The sequence below is a fragment of the Mytilus californianus genome, unplaced genomic scaffold (assembly GCF_021869535.1).
Source record: "Mytilus californianus isolate M0D057914Y unplaced genomic scaffold, xbMytCali1.0.p SCAF_1, whole genome shotgun sequence".
Lineage (NCBI taxonomy): Eukaryota > Metazoa > Mollusca > Bivalvia > Mytilida > Mytilidae > Mytilus > Mytilus californianus.
Window position 1 is genome coordinate 140,420,577 of NW_026262581.1, and position 20,704 is coordinate 140,441,280.

Below are 20,704 nucleotides of genomic sequence, written 5' to 3' on the forward strand. Positions count from 1 at the left end.
TATCAAGATTTTTTATGACTTAATCTTGATGGAAATCTTATTTAAGGGTGTCATCGGAATTAAGTCTCACTCCCACTCCTACCCAAAATAAACTAAAATAATCTTATACATGTATGATCCTGGGATAGATAATACGCAGGAAGAATATTATGAGAATGAATTAAAATAGTTCTGGGGTTGACATCTAGAAACAGAAACCCAACTTCATAGAAGAATATTCAAAGTTGCCCAGCATAGAGTAAGCTGCTCTTTACACATTTGGAATTTTCTTTCTATTTTTTTAGAATATTCAAACAACATAGAAATGGATTTATTATTGTTGCGCGGGCTATTGATTTAAAAAATGTTGAATAATAAATAGAGCTGTCAAACAGAATGACTTGGTTTTTTGTGTTGTCATTGTTACCTGTAATTTTATCCATGTCATACTAACCAACATTTATCCAAGCATCAAATTTATAATGTAATTATTAAGTGCACAGGTTCTTGTATTTCAGAAGAATTTCAGTTTCTTTACTATACTATTTCAGGGAAACATATAAAGTATCTATCTCCTCACATTCTACAAATATTTTCCTCATTTTTTAGGTCTATCTTCAGAATATGTAAAAGAGAAAATGAAACCTCATCTTAGGTCTTTGTGAACTTTTGGTTTAAATTGGATACTTTTTTTCTTTTTGAGACAAGAATATAAAAATCTCGAATGACTTAAAGTGTTAAGTTACCTGACATTGGTTCATAGAATTTGAATTTTTCTGCCTTGAATAGTTCTTCAAGAATCAAATCATATTAAAGCACAAACATAATCTTAAATGACCTCTGACCTTTAGTTTATGAAAATTAAAGGATAAGCTTGGAGTAATGAGACGATATATGTTTGTCATGCATGTTTATCATCTTTATACATTTCATTACTTCAAGAAAAAAAGGTAATTGATATTGAAAGATAATTTTATATGTCTTTATATTGTTTTATTGTTAATTTTCAAAGACAATTTATAGGTCTGATAAAAATTAATTGAACCATATCTATTGATATTAACATATCTATCTTTCTAAATTAAAGAAATTTTTAGATATTAATGCCAGGAAAGCATATTATAATGGTTATATTCTGCCGCTCATTGATTACTGCTGTATCGTTTGGGGAGAATGTAAAAATGAAGGGATAACAATAATATTAAAACTTCAAAAAAGAGCAGCAAGATTAATTCTTGATGCAGACCCTTTATCCCCATCAGCCCCCTTATTTAAAGAACTTGGATGGATGACAGTAGAAAACAGAATCAAATACCACAAATATTTACTGCTATATAAATGTATGCAGAAAGAAGCACCACAGTACCTACTTCAAAAGTTTCAACTTATATCTGTTAATAATCCTTATGCATTAAGGGGTGTTACTCAAGGTAATTTAATAGTTCCTAAGCCAAAAACTGAACTGTTTAAAAAATCTTTTGCTTATTCTGGATCAGTTTTATGGAACGGACTACCATATGAAATGCATAAAGTGCAAAACACTTTTTCTTTTAAACAAATTTTAAAACGATACTTGAGGCAGTCCCAATATTCAGTCTTGAAATGATTGCAACTATTACTCTTTTTTTTTTAGAATGTATGATTTTGATTTGTATATAATATCTATTTACTACATGCAATCTGTAACTGTTTTATATGTTCTAATTATGGTACATGTACATTGAACTATCATGACTATACGATTGTGTTAATATGTTGTATGTTTGCTTTTTTCTCTTATTATTATTTTTTACATGTATTGTATATGAGGGCCTCAGGGAAGATTAGTAATTGTAACTAACTGTGTTTACCCTCTTTAGATAAAGAATTTATTATTATTATTATTATCATTATTCGTTTTAATTTATGATAATTTTCAAAATTTTCTTACAGCAAAGGAGAAGGTCCGGTAAGGGCAAATTTTGGCCTAAAATGTCAGGTACATCTGATGAATGATTTTTGACATTTTTGTCTCGCTTGACGGAGTCAAAAAGCGAGACACAGGTATGCTGTTTCCGGCATCGGCGGCAACCGCGTCAACAATGTATTAGTTTGTGATTAGGTCTAGTTTATGGTGAACCAGTAGTGGTAAGTCAAAGGTATTTTGTATGCAGTTGTATTAGTATTGGCACATATCATTACCATGGAGATTATTTGGCACTGCCCCCTTAGTTATGGTCTATTGACTCTGAAATTTTCTCTTAGTTTTCATGTATTAGTTTGTGATATGCGGAATCACTAGTGGTAAGTTAATGATAATTGGTATGCAGTTGTATAAGCATTGGCATATCTCATTTCCATGGAGATTATTAGACCCCGCCCCCTCAGTCATGGTCTATTGACTGAAATTTTTGCTTAGTTTTCATGTATTAGTTTGTGATTAGGTCAGTTTATGGGGAACCACTAGTGGTAAGTTAATGATAATTGGTATGCAGTTGTATAAGCATTGGCATGTCTCATTTCCCTAGAGAATATTTGGCCCAGCTGCCTCAGTCATGGTCTATTGACTTTGAAACTTTTGCTTAGTTTTCATGTATTAGTTAGTGATTAAGTCGGTTTATTGGGAATCACGAGTGGTAGGTCAATGATATTTGGTATGCAGTTATATTAGCATTGGCACATCTCATTACCATGGAGATTATTTGACCCTGGCCCCCTCAGTTATGGTTAATTGACTTTGAAATTTTGCTTAGTTTACATGTTTTAGTTTGTGATAATAGGTTTGTTTAAAGGGAACTACTTATGATAAGTCAATGGTATTTGGTATGCAGTTGTATTAGCATTGGCACATCTCATTTCCAAGGAGATTGTTTAGCCGTTTACCTTCAGTCATGGTTTATTGACTTTGAATATTTGCAAAACTTACATGTTAAAGTGTTGCTATGTTAATTTCAACATTTGCATTATCGAAATTACAAAAAAGCGAGACATATTTTTTTGATAACAGTTTATTTAAACCAGTGGCGGATCCAGAAATTTTCATAAGTGAGGGCCCACTGACTGCCTAAGAGGGGGCCCGCTCCAGTCATGCTTCAGTGATTCCCTATATAATCAACCAAATTTTTCCCCAAAAAGGGGGGGGGCCCGGGCCCCCTGAAAAACCCTCTAAATCCGCCTCTGTAAACAATTAGGTGTCTTCTTCAGTCCATTCAATTAGTTTCTGTGAAAGATTTGAACTGATTTGCTCATTAAAGATGCTCAATTTCAAGCTTAAATGTGTAAAATATATCTAATATTGTGCCATAAAACGTCACTTTTCAGATGGTATTTGTCAAAAGAGTTAGTGGCAGCATTCCTGTTCAGATTCATCCTTTATATATGTTATGTATTATCAACAAATACAACATGCATTAAAATATTGAGACTGAACACAAATGGGGCCACTTCCATTTTAAACAAAAACGCCTAAAAATTAACACAAATGCTAAAATTATGAAGATTTTAGTAATTTTGCATGAATTAAGAAGGTAGTACCTGATGCATGTGCATTGTATAGTCAATAAAATGCTCGCTGGGGCGCAGCTTGATACCATCGCAGAGGTCGAACCCTGAACAGTTGGGCCAAGTATGGACACAACATTCAAGCTTGATACAGCACTGAATTTGGAGTGTAATTAAATATTTGACACAGCATAGGTTTCTGACACAGAATGAATGTGGTCTAAGAACTTAAAATTTTTTAATTTACCTATTCAAACCATATCATTATTATTTGCTTTTATATATAAATCAGAAATAACCAATTTAAAATGGAAAATTTTAAAGAAAAAAAAGGAAAAAAATCCCCCCCCCAAATTTTTTGAACCCCCTTATGATTCATCACCCCAAACTCAATCCCAGCCTTCCCTTTGTGGTATGGTACCTTGCAGTACAATTTCAGAGAGATCCATACACTTGAACACAAGTTATTGTCTGGAAACTAGAAAAATGCTTATTTTTGGCCCCTTTTTGGCCCCTTATTCCTAAACTTTTTGGGCAATTACCCCCAAACTCAATTCAAGCTTTCCCTTTGTGATATGGAACCTTGTAGTACAATTTCATAAAGATCCATATATACTTACACATAAGTTATTGTCATGAAACTAGAAAAATGCTTGTTTTTTGCCCCTTTTTGGCCCCTAATTCCTAAAATTTGGAGGCAATTACCCCCAAAATCAATCCCAGCATTCCCTTTGTGATATGGAACCTTGTGATACAATGTCAGAGAGATCCATACACTTACACACAAGTTATTGTCATGAAACTAGAAAAATGCTTGTTTTTTGCCCCTTTTTGGCCCCTAATTCCTAAAATTTGGAGGCAATTACCCCTAAAATCAATCCCAGCATTCCCTTTGTGATATGGAACCTTGTGGTACAATGTCAGAGAGATCCATACACTTACACACAAGTTATGTCTGGAAGTTACAAAAATGCTTATTTTTGGCCCCTTTTGGCCCCTCTTTCCTTAACTGTTGGTACCATAACCCCCAAAATCAATCCCCACCTTCCTTTTGTGGTATTAAACCTTATGGTAAAATTTCATTGAGATCCATTCACTTAAACTAAAGTTAGAGTGCGAAAACTAATGTGTCTTCGGACAACGACGCCGGACGACGACGACGCCAACGTCATACCAATATACGACCACAAAAATTTTTTTGCGGTCGTATAAAAACAGCCCATATTTGTGTAATAGAAGTATTTTACTTTCAATAAATAGCTAACAGTTAATATTTTTAGCAAATTTGTAAAACGGCTAAAAAGGGGTCTTACCAGGCATACTCCTTTCAATAGTCCAATATTCCTATTTTAATGCCAATGATACAATAGACAATATTTATTAGCACAAACACATTTACATTAAATGGTTATGGCATACAGTATTGAGACGATAAACTGACAATAGTTAAATTGACTATGATTATAATAGAGTGACAGGGGTATTCACAGGATTGGCTATTTGGCTGATGATACCCTCAGGGACAAACAGTCCACCAACAGAGGTATTGACCCAGTGGTAGTAATAACATTAACTGCACCAAATTTACTGTACCAGATGTGCATTTTCTTTTTTATACAAAAATACGGGATAAGGTATGATTTTATACTGTAAATCAATAACACGTACAATGTGAGCAATTTAATTCAGAATTATAAGACACTATCAAAATGCAAAAATTCACTACATTTAACAATGTAAATATATTATTATTTACAGATATAATATTTCTACTCCTTCTTGAAATGAATCTATAGGCATTTTTTCTCCATCTAATACTACTATTTTAGATGACAGCTAGTGCACATTATCAGTGTGACATTACTAATATGTTTTATGTATTTCATATTGGAATCAAGATTTTTCTATTTTTTCTCACCTCAAAGAGGTGCCGGAGGCAAGAATTTCAACATTGTATTAGTTTGTGATAAGGTCAATGGTATTTGGTATCCAGTTTTATTAGCATTGGCACATCTGATCATTTCCATGTAAATTATTTAGCTCTACCTTCATCATTGTCCTTTGACTTAAAAATTTTTGCTTATATATAAAAAAAAATAAGAAGAAGGGTGGTGTGATTGCCAATGAGACAACTCTACACCCCAGACCAAATGACATAGAAGGAACTACATTAGATCAGTGTACGGCCCTCAACATATTACTGTAAATTCAGAAATTATTGCGAGGATTTTATTAATGCGAATAATGCGACTTGGTGATCATCGCAATAATAAGAATCACATTCTGATATCTGATACAAAAATCTGTATGCAGATTTTCCTGAAATCGCAATAATAAATCTCGCATTTTAGTCCATTCTTTAAAAATCGCAATAATAAATGCACGCAATAATTTCTGAATTTACAGTATTTCCAATATTAAAGTTTGTGATTGTGCAAAAATTTTTGGGGTTCGTATAATGCTATGATGTCGTCGTCCGAAGACACATTTTGTTTCCGGACAATAATTTTAGATTGAATGAATGGATCTCTATGAAATTTTACTAGAAGGTTCAATACCACAAAAGGAAGGTTGGGATTGATTTTAGGGGTTATGGTACCAACAGTTTAGGAATTAGGGGCCAAAAACAAGCATTTTTGTAGTTTCTGGACAATAACTTATGGTTAAGTGTATGCAGAATCCATACACTTACACACAAGTTATTGTCCAGAAACTACAAAGGGAAGGCTCAGGGATTGAGTTTGGGGGTACTTGCTCCAAAAGGGGGTGGGGGGGGGAGGTGATATTTATTTTTTCCAATTTTAAACTATGATGAACCATAATGATGTATGATGATGGCTATAAAACCAGGTTCAAGAATTTAATGCGACTGTAATACAATAGAGAGGTTCAGCTAGCTATAAAACCAGATTCAATCACCATAGTCAGGAATATGACAGTTGTTATCCATTTGTTTGATGTGTCTGAGCTTTTGATTTTGCCATTTGATAAGAGACTTTCCATTTTATTTTTCCTTAGATTTTACTTTTTAAATATCTACCGAGGTGGAATTGTCAAAAGGATTTTTAAATACATAATTAAATACCTTATGTATGAAGATGTCTTAAGACATAAAAAATAATACAAAGTTAAATTTTTATTATTTCAGGTAATGATTTGTACTGAAACAAGATGATAAAGATAGGATTTATCTTTCTTTGTTTAGCACTTGTCAGAGAACTTGTTGGCTCTGTGTGGTCATCAGAGCAGTCATTTTATGATAATTATTCTGGTGAAGATATTCTATATGATAATGACAATCAATACAAACCACGTAAGAACAACTACCTTCACTGTCTTTTTAAACTTTTTTTATTTCTTGTTCTTTATTCGTTTTTACATCATTGATATTATTTTCTTAAAGCAGCACAGGAAATATGTTTATTAAACTATTGAACAGGGTAATAGTCTTTGAAACTATTGACTGGCAAATAGTCTGTGGAATAAAAAAGCAAAATATTTCATTCTTTTTTATATAGAAAAAACATACTGAGGTATAATAATCTTTATTATTGTACTTTTTTATGTTTTAAAATTTCATTTAAGTTGATGTCAAATGCAGTTAAATTCAGTAATTCTGGTATTTACCTGTATCAAGTTATTCTCAATGGTACCACAGTGCCTGATTAAGTAACAAAAATGTGACATGATTGACAATGGGACAAGTATCCAACATAGAACCAAATAGCATTTAGAAGAAAGGCGAAAGATACCAAAGGGAAGTCAAAAATAAGCTGACAACTTCATGGCAAAAAAAAAAAAAAGACCAAAAGATTTAAGCAGCAGTAATCAAATATGGATAAATCTTTACAAGAAAAGTTGTCTGATTTGAATATATTTGCCAATTGTGTCCTATTTCTGATTGTAACATTCTAATTTGAGTGTGGTATAGATTGCTGTTGATGTTTGCATAGTTGAGACATTCTAATCTGTAAAAACTCCTTATGACTTGTTTTTTTAGAGTTCATGGGCTTTCCTCAATGTTTATTTTTTAACTTTGATTTGTATCTATAGAATGGATTTATGAGATTTGAACAACAATAAATAAAGCCACTGTTTAATAGTCATAAATTGATTAAGCGAAAACCGAGAAAAACACATCAACTTTAAGAGGAAAACAACGAAATAACAGAAACACTGAACTGCTACCAAAAACAAACGCCAACATACATAGAAACGAACTATATATTCAACTGCTATATTGCTGACTTGGTGCAGGACATTTCAAGAAAAATGGTGGGTTGAACATTGTTTTATGGCTAGCTAAACCTCCCGCTTATATGGCAATGTTAAAAATGACAACTTTATGTGACAGGAATACAGTATAAATAAACAAAAGATCGCTCAGGACAGATGAATTGAACTTATCCTCCAGGGATATAAAATGCACATTCTAATATTTTTTCTAGATGAATTTTGTATCACCATTTTAGGAATGCAAACTTTATATTTTTTCCCTCCAATGTAATAAAGGGACAAACTTTAATCCTTAAAACAAAAATGTAACTTTTCAATTCTAGGTGGTATTTTTTAACTTTCAGAATTTTCACTACATACTGATGCAAACCTTCTGGCTGGACAGAAATTCCAAGTAAACTGTTCATGTCGACCCCCTGTTAACTGTTCGGGATGCAACATTAATATAAATAGTTTAAAGATCAAGCATTGTACATCTAGGTTGCGTGCCAGCTGTAAGGTTGTCAAAGATACGGTTAAAATAGACAATAGGACAATAAGTCTTGTTAGTCCTAGCGTTAGTGTGCAGGACACAGGAACATATTTCTGCCAGTATAACAACTCACAAACCACTGAAGATAACTTTTATCTTAAAATTGGGTGTAAGTAAAATATGATATGGATAGGGAAAATGGTTTAAAGAGTATGCTCAAGGAAGATTAGGTGTCATCTGCCATTGTTTTGTAAAATGGAAAAAAATCTTTAATGAAATATGCAAATTTTGAGATAGATGAATGTAATTTATTTGTAATACTTTCATCTAAATGAGACAAAAAACTGTTTTATATAATTAGTATGATTGTTTTTTTGTAAAAACAAATTTTTGTTGGTTCATCTTAGTCATTTAAAGGGAGATAAGTCAGATAATCTTAACTTTAATACATTCTCATATTCTATTTTAAATTCTATCGTTTATTTTTTTTTTCTTCTTTCTTTCAAATAAAAGTGTTTATTGATGTAAGAAGATGAGTGCAGATGAGACAACTCTCCATCCAAGTCACAATTTTTTAAAAACAAAGTACGGTCTTCAACACAGAGCCTTGGCTCACACCGAAAAGTAAGCTATAAAAAGCCCCCAAAATTACTAGTGTAAAACCATTAAAATGTGTAAACCAAACAGTCTCATCTATATAAAAAACTAGAAACACTATGAACCACATCAACTATGGACAACCACTTAACATCAGGTTCCTGACTTAGGACAGGTTCAAACAATGCAGCTGGTTTTAATAGGTACCAACCTTCACTCTTACCTGAAACAATAGTGTAACATCACAACATAGAAAGACATGTACATCCGTGTATAATCTATACGAAAGCTGACATTTTTTCACATGCTATAGCTTGAAAAAAAAGCCCGCTAACTCATATTTATATTTTGGAAAAAAAGCACAAATAAACTACATTTAACTACATCATTAAAAAATTCTATTGACTTTATCTAAGAACACTTATCCCACTCAAACTAAAATTTATATGTAGGATGTTTGTATGTTTTAGATAAACCTTTTGGTCCACAAAACATCAGCTGTGTTTCCAATGATATGAGGGACCTCAATTGTTCCTGGACTAAATCAAAACAAGACGAAAACAATCCACTTCCTGTTGTCTACAAATCCTTCTTTGATATCAGGTATTTTTAAATTGTGTTTTGGAAGAACTTTTTCATAATGTACAAAAAATGGTACTTATGTTGTTGTCTCACCTGTCACAGTAGGGGAGATGTCTCACCTGTCACAGTAGGGGAGATGTCTCACCTGTCACAGTAGGGGAGATGTCTCACCTGTCACAGTAGGGGAGATGTCTCACCTGTCACAGTAGGGGAGATAGGTGTTGCTTATGTTGTTGTCTCACCTGTCACAGTAGGGGAGATAGGTGTTGCTTATGTTGTTGTCTCACCTGTCACAGTAGGGGAGATAGGTGTTGCTTATGTTGTTGTCTCACCTGTCACAGTAGGGGAGATAGGTGTTGCTTATGTTGTTGTCTCACCTGTCACAGTAGGGGAGATAGGTGTTACTTATGTTGTTGTCTCACCTGTCACAGTAGGGGAGATAGGTGTTGCTTATGTTGTTGTCTCACCTGTCACAGTAGGGGAGATAGGTGTTGCTTATGTTGTTGTCTCACCTGTCACAGTAGGGGAGATGTCTCACCTGTCACAGTAGGGGAGATGTCTCACCTGTCACAGTAGGGGAGATAGGTGTTGCTTATGTTGTTGTCTCACCTGTCACAGTAGGGGAGATAGGTGTTACTTATGTTGTTGTCTCACCTGTCACAGTAGGGGAGATAGGTGTTACTTATGTTGTTGTCTCACCTGTCACAGTAGGGGAGATAGGTGTTGCTTTTCTGGCAAACGTGATAGTGAGGGCATACACCTTACCACTATTACTGGACATCACAGCAGTTTCCGTAAAATTTTGACTTCATAATAGAAAATATCTGATTGTTGTAATACTTCAAAAGTCCAAGAGGGACAGATTCTTGGGTCAAGATTTCCAAATAGCGATAAGGTGTATTAACAATTCTTAAGTTTAATGCTTAAATTAGTTTGATAGAAACTGCTTGTGATAGATCAATAATATTTTCTATAAAGTTGCATTACTATCAGTACATATCAGTTTAAAGACTTATGATTTCCAGTCCCGGCTCCTAGGTCATGATCCATTGACTCTGATTTAATGAACAATTTTCAATGTTTAGGTTTCTGCTTAAGTCAGTTTTATAGAAACTACTTGTGATAGATCAATGATATTTTCTATAAAGTTGCTTTCTATCAGTACATATAAGATGACCATTTTGAGGTCCTGCAACCTAGGTCATGGCCCAGCAACTGAGAATTAATTAGCAATATTGCTGTTCATTAGATTGTCTTTTTCTGATTTGGAAACCCTTGACCTAATGATGCTAAACTTTAGAAATAGCTTGGACAATCTGATCTCTGTTTGGAAGAAAATCATGCCATTATTGATGTTCTATAATAGCCTTGTTTCATATCTCTTATACACAGCAGGTAAACATTTTAAATTTATATATATCAGTGACAAATCTATCTTTTAACAATTGTGTGATTTTAAAGTGGTTTTTTTTATAAATAGCTATTTAACAGAATAGAAATTGACAGTGGTAAACTCTATCAAATACAAACCAACTAAAACGCACCCATTCATGTTGAATTTTTGCAGGGGTTACGAACAAAATTAACTTCAGACCAAAGAAAAAAGATATTTTCTATTTCTTATGGCTGTTTTGATTTTATTTCGCAAAGTTTGTTGATATGAATTCATTTCAGTTATTTATATCCACAAAAATTTGGTGTGTTGAATTAAATGATCCTATCAAAACATTTACAATCAAATATTGTTTGACATTTAGTGAAATGCAGTTTTTCTATTATTTTTTTACAGTCCCATGTATGGAAAGATTAACTGTCCACACCCTAAGCCTACAAAGAGAGATCAAACCAGCTGTTATATTGCTCCATCATCGAAGCCTGAGAAGTGTACATTTCAGCCAGGAAATAACCACACTGTAATTATAAATGCATCTAATGTTTGTGCATTTCAAATGACAGAACATAATGTCAATATAAAAGAAATTAGTAAGTATCAAGACATAACAGGTATGTGCCCCCATTCCCCCAACCCCACTTTTTCGGTACTAAAGTATAAATCAGTACACATCCAACAGATTTAGTATAAAGACATCATAAACAGTATGAGAACCATGTGTGTAACTGCTTTCCCCCCTAACTTGGGAAAAAGGTATAACAACATATTATAAAGAAAAGCTTGAGTAATCAAATATGCACAAAACTTAACAAAAAAACAACTATTAAAAAAACTAAAATAAATGTTCTAAGAGTAATCTCAGTTACTCAAAGTTACTTCAAAGCCAATTTTAAATAATAAATCGTTACCATGAATATTACTGTTATACTTTTTACCATGAATCATACAGTTATTCATTTTATCATGAATTGTTCTGAGGGTGGTAAAGGGTTATTTTCGTACAACGTGATCGCCGTTTTTTATTTCACGTTCAACGTGTTTTTACTTTTTTATTTGACGTTCAGTCGTGCAAGACAGGTACCTCGTTCAACGTGTTCTGCTTATTTAATTTTACGTGCATCGTAATTTTCAATTGCTTATTTTGCGTGCTCGGTATTTTTCAAATAAAAATCAAATACTTGGCAGGGATCGTCAAGAAATACTTTTTTAAAAGCCGTAAACCATTTACATCATAAATGTGTATACTAAATCGGGAATAACAAGTAAAACAGAGAGTTTATATATACAAAAAGACAGTGACTCAGTCACAAAAGGTTCACAACAGTCTTTATTTTTCGTGCAACGTTCATGACAGAAATTATTTCACGTTCAACGTGAAATTATGTCTTATTTCACGTTTTTTCCGTGCAAGCACCCCCCCTTTACCACCCTCTGTTCTGTTATACATATATATCATGAATCATTTCAAGTTACCTTCTTGTTTTAGTAACTATGAAACATTGATAATTCACTATTGTTTGTAGATGTTAATTGTAAATATTACATTGGTTTGCAATGAATTACATTGATTTCCCAGTGAAATAAAAACCGATAATTTCACATGTGAAATAAACGTGGTTATTTCACTCCTCTGACGTCATACAACAATAGGCATCATGACATCGGATCAAAACATATTGTGAATGCTTAGAAAAAGATATAGTTCCTTACATTTTTATACGATAGCAAAAAAATTTTTGGGATCGTATAATGGTATGATGTCATCGTCGTCTGCGTCGTCGTCGAACTTTAGTTTAAGTGAATGGATCTCTATGAAATTTTTTAAGAAGGTTCAATACCACAAAAGAAAGTTTGGGATTGATTTTGGGGATGATGGTCCCAACCGTTTAGGAATTAGGGGCCCAAAAGGGGCCCAAAACAAGCATTTTTTCAAGTTTCAGGATAATAACTTTTGTATAAGTATTTCGATTGCTCTGAAATTTACCACAATGTTTAATATCACAAGTTGAAGGTTGGGATTCATTTTAGGGGTTATGGGGCCAACAGTTTAGGAATTAAGGGCCAAAGAGGGGCCAAAAACAAGCATTTTTCTAGTTTCCAGACAATAACTTGTGTGTAAGTGTATGGATCTCTCTGACATTGTACCACAAGGTTCCATATAACAAAGGGAAGGCTGGGATTGAGTTTGGGGTTAATTGACCCAAACATGTAGGAATTAGGGGCCAAAAAAGGGCCAAAAACAAGCATTTTTCTAGTTTCCAGACATTAACTTGTGTTTAAGTGTATGGATCTCTCTGAAATTGTACTACAAGGTTCTATACTACAAAGGAAAGGCTGGGATTGAGTTTTGGGTTATTGCTCCAAAGGGGGTTTCAAAAAGTTGGGGGGGGGGGATTTTTTTTTCCAATTTATTTAAGGGATTCATATTTTTTTCTAAATTTTTAAAATTTTGAATTTTTTAAAAGTTTCAAGAAGAAATCTTCAATTGCACAGTATTGCGCAATAGATTTGTAAGATCGTTGACCACATTTATTTTGTGTCAGAAACCTATATTATGTCAAAAATTTGATCACAATCCAAATTTAGACAGTATCAAGCTTGAATATTGTGTCCAAATTTGCCCCAAAACTGTTCAGGGCTCGACCTCTGCGGTCGTATCAGGCTGCACTCAGCGAAGCATTTTATCTACTTTAATTTCAGAAAAAAAAGCCATTTACCAATGTAATTTATAAAAGAATAACTAATCAAAGAATTCAAATATCGAAAAATATTCAACTCGTGACCGAACAACACTGATAATTAACTCATGCGCTATGCGCATTCATGAATTTATGTGTTGTTCGGTCACTTGTTGAATATGTTTCTCTATTTGAATTCTTCGATTAGCTATTCTAGAAATATCATTTCATAGGATATTGTTCCTTGACTCATAATTCCTATTTTGACATGTTTTACATGACACTTTATCGTAAGCCAGTGGTGTTTGAAATTCTTTTGTGATCCTGTTTATATGACACATTAGTATAGGTAAAAGAAGTGTTTGTTAATTTTCTGATATACTGTTTGAATAGCACAGTAGCTTTAGTTAGAGGTGTTAGTAAATTTTCTGAGATCCTAGTTCATTCTCACATTCAATGAGAAATATTTTTTTCTGTGATAAGTTAATGTTTTTTGTAAATTATTTGTGATCATAATCCTGCTGTTATTACAATAATAAGTCTGCTTTGTCTTTTTTTCAGTAAAACTTTCCCCACCAAAGGTAACACTACTTAACATAACTGAGAGAGAAATTGCTTTATCAACAAAGCAATCCATGGCTTCTTATATAGATATATGGATAAATAGCAGTATATTATATGATGTAGTCTATACTACGGACACAATAACCAATACTGTAAGTGTTATGTGTTAAATAAGTTCTTTTATCATTAAATACTACTACTTTAAATTCTGAAAAAAAGTTGTGTGCATTTCTTATTGCAATTGTTGAAAAAAAGATTTTTATACGCCTGTCAAAATTTTGACGGGACGTATTATGGTATACAAATGTCCGGCGTACATTTGTCTGTCCGTCTGTCTGTCCGGCGTAAACATGTTGCACCGTAGAACAACTTATCCAAATTTCATGAAACTTAATATAGTTGTTTCTTATGATGGTCAAACGATCTGTATACTTTTTGGTGAAAATAAGATTAAAACTTTTTGAGTTACTGGACTTTGTAACTAAAACAGGGGGTGTTTTTTTTCACATGTCACGCCGTATCTCAAAAACGAATTATGATTATTGCTTAAAACTTTACATACTTCTTAGTTATATTAGTCTAAAGATGTGTATACTTTTTGGTGATGATTCAAATTTTTTTTTTAGAGTTATTGAGGGGTTTTTTTTCACATGTAGCGTCTTATCTCGGAAACTATTTATGATTATTGCATAAAACTTCACACACAAGACGACAGACGTATCATGCGCTCGTGGCGCAGCTGTTTATTAATTTTTGCAACCCCTTTCAAATTGCAATTCTTGCAAAATAAAAACACTGCAAAAATTTCTGATTTAAAAGTATTCTAACTATATGCTAATATTTTGCATGTGAATCCAATGTAAATATAAATTATTTTGGTGGAAATTTACTGCAGAGAAACAAAATTTGGGTAAAAATTAACAGTTCTAATCATGTGAGAACTAGAAATATAGATTCCACAACTGCAACAAGTGTGTTACGATATTTCTCCACTCAAAACAGTTAAATTTTAATATTTAAAGCGCGAGGTTTGCCGAGTTTTTTAAATAATTAAAATTTAACTGTTGAGAGTGGAGAAATATGGTAATACATGAGTTATAGTGGTGGAATCTGTTTCTCGAATGATTTTTATCCTTCCTTTTCAAAGATTTGAAGAAAGTTGTGTACTTTTTATGTTACATCATCAGGCATGGTCGCCTTTTTTCATGACATCACAATAGGAAAGTTCAGAAGAAGCCAAGAAAATTTAACGTCACTGTCAAATTTCAACCAATCATTTGCCGTGAACAGATTTTTCACTAGTGAGGAGAAATATTTTTCTCACACCGCTCAAAAAATGTGAAAGTAGCGCAAAAATTAGAGAAAGATTGTTTTATGATTAACTTACTGTTCTTAGATAAAATATACAATACTGAAAACTTCAAACAATGTGTCTGATTCTCAGGGTATGTCCTGCCATTGTTTACACCTACTGTATTTTGTAATGACACAGATCCATTAAATGAACGTTAATAGGGTAACATGTCTTCCTTTACCTGGGAGACAGTGCTATAAGAATCCAATTGATAATGATCACCATCAGTCATTACAAAAGTCTTGTATTGATGAATCTCTACCCATTTGGAATTGACACCTTTCCATAACTTTGTTAGCTACCAATTAAAAATTGACATTTTTGTCGAGCCGTTGACTTTTGTCGAAAAAGCGAGACATAGCGATCCTACATTCCGTCGTCTGTGGCGTCCACAATTATTCACTCTGTGGTTAAAGTTTTTGAAATTTAAATAACTTTCTTAAACTATCCTGGATTTCTACCAAACATGGACAGAAGCTTGTTTATGATTATAAGATAGTATCCAGAAGTAAATTTTGTAAAAAAATAAATCCTGTTTATCCTTATTTAACTTATAAATGGACTTAGTTTTTCTGTCGGTTAACATAACATTCACTCTGTGGTTAAAGTTTTTAAAATTTTAATAACTTTCTGTTTTAATAAAATTTTGTAAAAAAAAAATCCTGTTTATTCGTATTTGACTTATAAATGGTCTTAGATGCATGATTTTTTTTATTAGTTGTTAGTGGCTTTGAACTAGCTGTCAGTAACTGCGAGTACTCTCAGATCTGTACTTAGTGTCTTTTTGTTGTTGGGATGTACAAGTACCCGGACACGTCCACTTGTATTTGTAGTAATTGTTTTTTTTTCATCTGATGAGTTAAGCCTTTTTCAACTGATTTTTATAGTTCGTTCTTATGTTGTACTGTTACACCACTGTCCCAGGTTAGGGGAAGGGTTGGGATCCCGCAAACATGTTTAACACCGCCACATTCTCTGTGTATGTGCCTGTCCCAAGTCAGGAGCCTGTAATTCAGTGGTTGTCGTTTGTTTATGTGTTACATATTTGTTTTTCGTTCATTTATTGTACATAAATTAGGCTGTTAGTTTTCTCATTTGAATTATTTTACATTGTCATTTCGGGGCCTTTTATAGCTGACTATGCGGTATGGGCTTTGCTCATTATTGAAGGCCGTACGGTGACCTATAGTTGTTAATTACTGTGTCATTTTGGTCTCTTGTGGAGAGTTGTCTCATTGGCAATCATACCACATCTTCTTGTTTATATTAGTTTTTCTGCCAATTAACATTACATTCACTCTGTGGATAAAGTTTTTAAAATTTTAATAACTTTCTTAAACTATCCTGGATTTCAAACATACTTGGACAGAAGCTTGTTTATGATCAAAAGCTAGTATGCAGAAGGAAATTTTGTAAAAATATATTTTCAGTTTTTCCGTATGTTACTTATATATGAACTTAGTTTTTCATCCTGTTAACATAATATGCAGTCTGCAGTTAAACTTCTTAAAACATTAATTACATTCATAAAGTAGGCGAGACACTGGGTTTCGCGGAACCCTTACAATTTTTTATTAACTAGTTGGTAGAAATGACATATATTCCCTTAAAAAATTAAAATTGTCATTTATTCCTTATCAATTTGAATTGACATTTCTTCTTAACCATTTTGAATGGTAAATTGTATCCCTAACCTCTAAACTGACATTTTTCATAACCGTTCTTAAATATAACATATCATTTAAAACTTGACATCTATCCCTAACTTCTATAGTTGAAATACAGTATTTTTTTAATTTTCAGACACAGTTCAATTCACCTAATGAAAGTAATGCTGTCATTCTTCCTGATCTTATTCCATACACAGCATATACTGTCACAGTGAAAGCTAAAGTTCCTCAATCTAAGGGAGATAAGTACTGGAGTCCTACTGTGACTGGTACCTATACAACAAAACCAGCAGGTATCTTATTACACCATACCAAAAATTTCATGACTACTTTATAAGTAACACAGTAGTTTTCAGCTATGGTACCCTAACAATTGGGACAATTTGATGTATACATAATATTACTTCAATAAGTTTATCATTTAAAAAGTTATGTCTCTTTCTATGTTAATGGTTATTTCAGCTCCAGTTAGTGTACCATATATTGGTGGCTACATTAGATCTAAAGGAGACCTGTCTCTTTATATCACTTATCAGTAAGTGAATGGTTATTTCAGCTCCTTTTAGTGTACAGTATATTGGTGGCTATATTATGTCTAAAGGAGTCTTGTCTCTTTATATCACTTATCAGTATGTTAATGATTATTTCAGCTCCTTTTAGTGTACCGTATATTGGTGGATACATTATGTCTAAAGGAGTCTTGTCTCTTTATATCACTTATCAGTATGTTAATGATTATTTCAGCTCCAGTTAGTGTACCGTATATTGGTGGCTACATTAGGTCTAAATGAGTCCTGTCTCTTTATATCACTTATCAGTATGTTAATGGTTATTTCAGCTCCAGTTAGTGTACCGTATATTGGTGGCTACATTATGTCTAACAGAGTCCTGTCTCTTTATATCATTTATCAGTATGTTAATGATTATTTCAGCTCCTGTTAGTGTACTGTATATTGGTGGCTACATTATGTCTAAAGGAGTCTTGTCTCTTTATATCACTTATCAGTATGTTAATGATTATTTCAGCTCCTTTTAGTGTACCGTATATTGGTGGATACATTATGTCTAAAGAAGTCTTGTCTCTTTATATCACTTATCAGTATGTTAATGATTATTTCAGCTCCTTTTAGTGTACCGTATATTGGTGGCTACATTATGTCTAAAGGAGTCTTGTCTCTTTATATCACTTATCAGTATGTTAATGATTATTTCAGCTCCAGTTAGTGTACCGTATATTGGTGGCTACATTAGGTCTAAATGAGTCCTGTCTCTTTATATCACTTATCAGTATGTTAATGATTATTTCAGCTCCTGTTAGTGTATCTTATATTGGTGGCTACATTATGTCTAAAGGAGTCTTGTCTCTTTATATCACTTATCAGTATGTTAATGGTTATTTCAGCTCCAGTTAGTGTACCATATATTGGTGGCTACATTATGTCTAAAGGAGTCTTGTCTTACTATATCACTTATCAGTATGTTAATGGTTATTTCAGCTCAAGTTAGTGTACCGTATATTGGTGGCTACATTATGTCTAAAGGAGTCTTGTCTCACTATATCACTTATCAGGATGTTAATGATTATTTCAGCTCCTGTTAGTGTACCATATATTGGTGGCTACATTATGTCTAAAGGAGTCTTGTCTCTTTATATCACTTATCAGTATGTTAATGGTTATTTCAGCTCCTGTTAGTGTACCGTATATTGGTGGCTACATTATGTCTAAATGAGTCCTGTCTCTTTATATCACTTATCAGTATGTTAATGGTTATTTCAGCTCCTGTTAGTGTACCGTATATTGGTGGCTACATAACGTCTAACAGAGTCCTGTCTCTTTATATCATTTATCAGTATGTTAATGATTATTTCAGCTCCTGTTAGTGTACTGTATATTGGTGGCTACATTATGTCTAAAGGAGTCTTGTCTCTTTATATCATTTATCAGTATGTTTATGGTTATTTCAGCTCCTGTTAGTGTACCGTATATTGGTGGCTACATTTGGTCTAGTGGAGTCCTGTCTCTTTATATTAGGGTAAGCGATAAAAATATCATCAATTTTATCATCTGCAGCATTAAGGTAAATTAGATATTCTGACATTTATATTGCAAATAATATTCTGTTTTTTCTAGAAATATTAATGGTTAAGAATCTTTGTAAAATATTTGAAATATCAAATATACTGGTGATTCATTCATAATTTCTTGTATAACAAATTTTTTGGATTGAGGAAAAATTGTGTTTTCATGGATATTTGATTTTTGTTGATATTTTGTGCACAGCTTATAAAACATTTGTGGTTAATTAAAAGAAATTACCAGCATTCAAATTTAACTTATTACAGGGGTATCTTGACTAACCCTGTAATCTGATTAAAAAGTAATACTGCAATAAAGTTTTGTTTATTAAAAAAAAAGAAAATTTTCACTTCATTGAACATTTAAAATCGTGGTTCACTTATACCCACAAAATCCACAAAAATTGGTATTCGAGTAATATTAATAAGTCCACAGTATTTCAAAAAAAAATCCATATTTCAGCCTATTAGTAAAAGGGAAAAATTTTCTGAGAAAGCATTCTACACAGTTACAGTATATTCAACTTCTGAAGGACCAGTCTTTAGACAATTGAATGTGTCATGGGACATAGCAATGATAGAAGTTACCCGTCCTCAAAAGAATTTAACATCTTACTTGATAGAAGTTAAGACGGTGAATGATATTGGAGAGAGTATTGATTCCAGTAGAATTACTACACCATTGTATGATTCAGGTAATAATTCTTGTGGAGGATTAAAGTAATAATTAAAGTTGACTTATGCCTTAAAAGGACATTGTGGTATGATTGATTAAACTGTGTCATTTAAAGTGTGAATGATTTATTATTAGTCCCCTACAACGAAGTCCAAGGGGACTTAAGGCTTGCACTCCGTCCGCCTGTCTGTCTGTCTGTCCATCCGTCAGTCCGGCAAATCAGTTTTCCACACTTTTTTTCTTTGTGCTTGAAGATATTGATTTGATATTTGGTATATTGCTTTCTCATGACAAGTTACAGATCAAGTTTGAATTTGTTCCGGTCTGATAATTTTGTGCAGAGTTATGGTCCTCGGACTTAGAAAATTCACTCAAATATTCAGTTTTCCACACTTTTTTTTAATCATGCTTGAAAATATTGATTTAATAATTAGTACATTGTTTTATCATGACAAGCTACAGATTATGTTCGAATTTTGTTCCGATCTGATGATTTTGTGCAGAGTTATGATCCTTGGACTTAGAAAATTCACTCAAATAATCAGTTTTCCACATTTTTTTTCATCATGCTTGAAGATATTGACTTGATATTTATTATATAGTTTACAACATGACAAGTTATAGATCAAGTTAGCATTTTGTTCCAGTACAATGAATTTTGACCAATGCAATACTCTCAGAATGCTTGTTATCAGTATTTTTTATATTAACCTGTTGAACAGAAGATTTGTTTTTCATTCAGTTAAGTTTTTTGTTACAGGAAAATCTAAGCCTTGGAAGTTTTATCTCATGTACAAAAAGATTGGAATGATTGGGCAGGATTTTTTTTTTTGGCAAACCAAATATGTAAATTTTAGAGTTGACATGTCCCGTTCCTTTTTTTGCCTTCAATGAATTAAAGTCTTAGATTACAAAACATAGGGGCTACTATCTGGCAGCAACTGTG

At 32.8% G+C, this 20,704-nt stretch overlaps 1 protein-coding gene across 9 annotated transcripts in view; it reads left to right on the top strand.

Annotated features, from left to right (window-relative positions):
* Window positions 1-20,704, top strand: part of LOC127737155 (uncharacterized) — a 58,297-nt gene that overhangs the window by 19,007 nt on the left and 18,586 nt on the right. For 8 of the 9 annotated variants that reach the window (XM_052247691.1, XM_052247730.1, XM_052247724.1 and 5 more), the window contains 8 exons: window positions 6,608-6,772; window positions 8,040-8,336; window positions 9,235-9,367; window positions 11,136-11,329; window positions 13,979-14,133; window positions 17,139-17,298; window positions 18,972-19,039; window positions 19,546-19,777. In XM_052247691.1, coding sequence (XP_052103651.1) covers window positions 6,631-6,772; window positions 8,040-8,336; window positions 9,235-9,367; window positions 11,136-11,329; window positions 13,979-14,133; window positions 17,139-17,298; window positions 18,972-19,039; window positions 19,546-19,777 — 1,381 coding nt within the window. In that variant the 5' untranslated portion in view covers window positions 6,608-6,630. The remainder of the gene's footprint in view (window positions 1-6,607; window positions 6,773-8,039; window positions 8,337-9,234; window positions 9,368-11,135; window positions 11,330-13,978; window positions 14,134-17,138; window positions 17,299-18,971; window positions 19,040-19,545; window positions 19,778-20,704) is intronic. The other variant, XM_052247746.1, reaches the window with a different exon arrangement.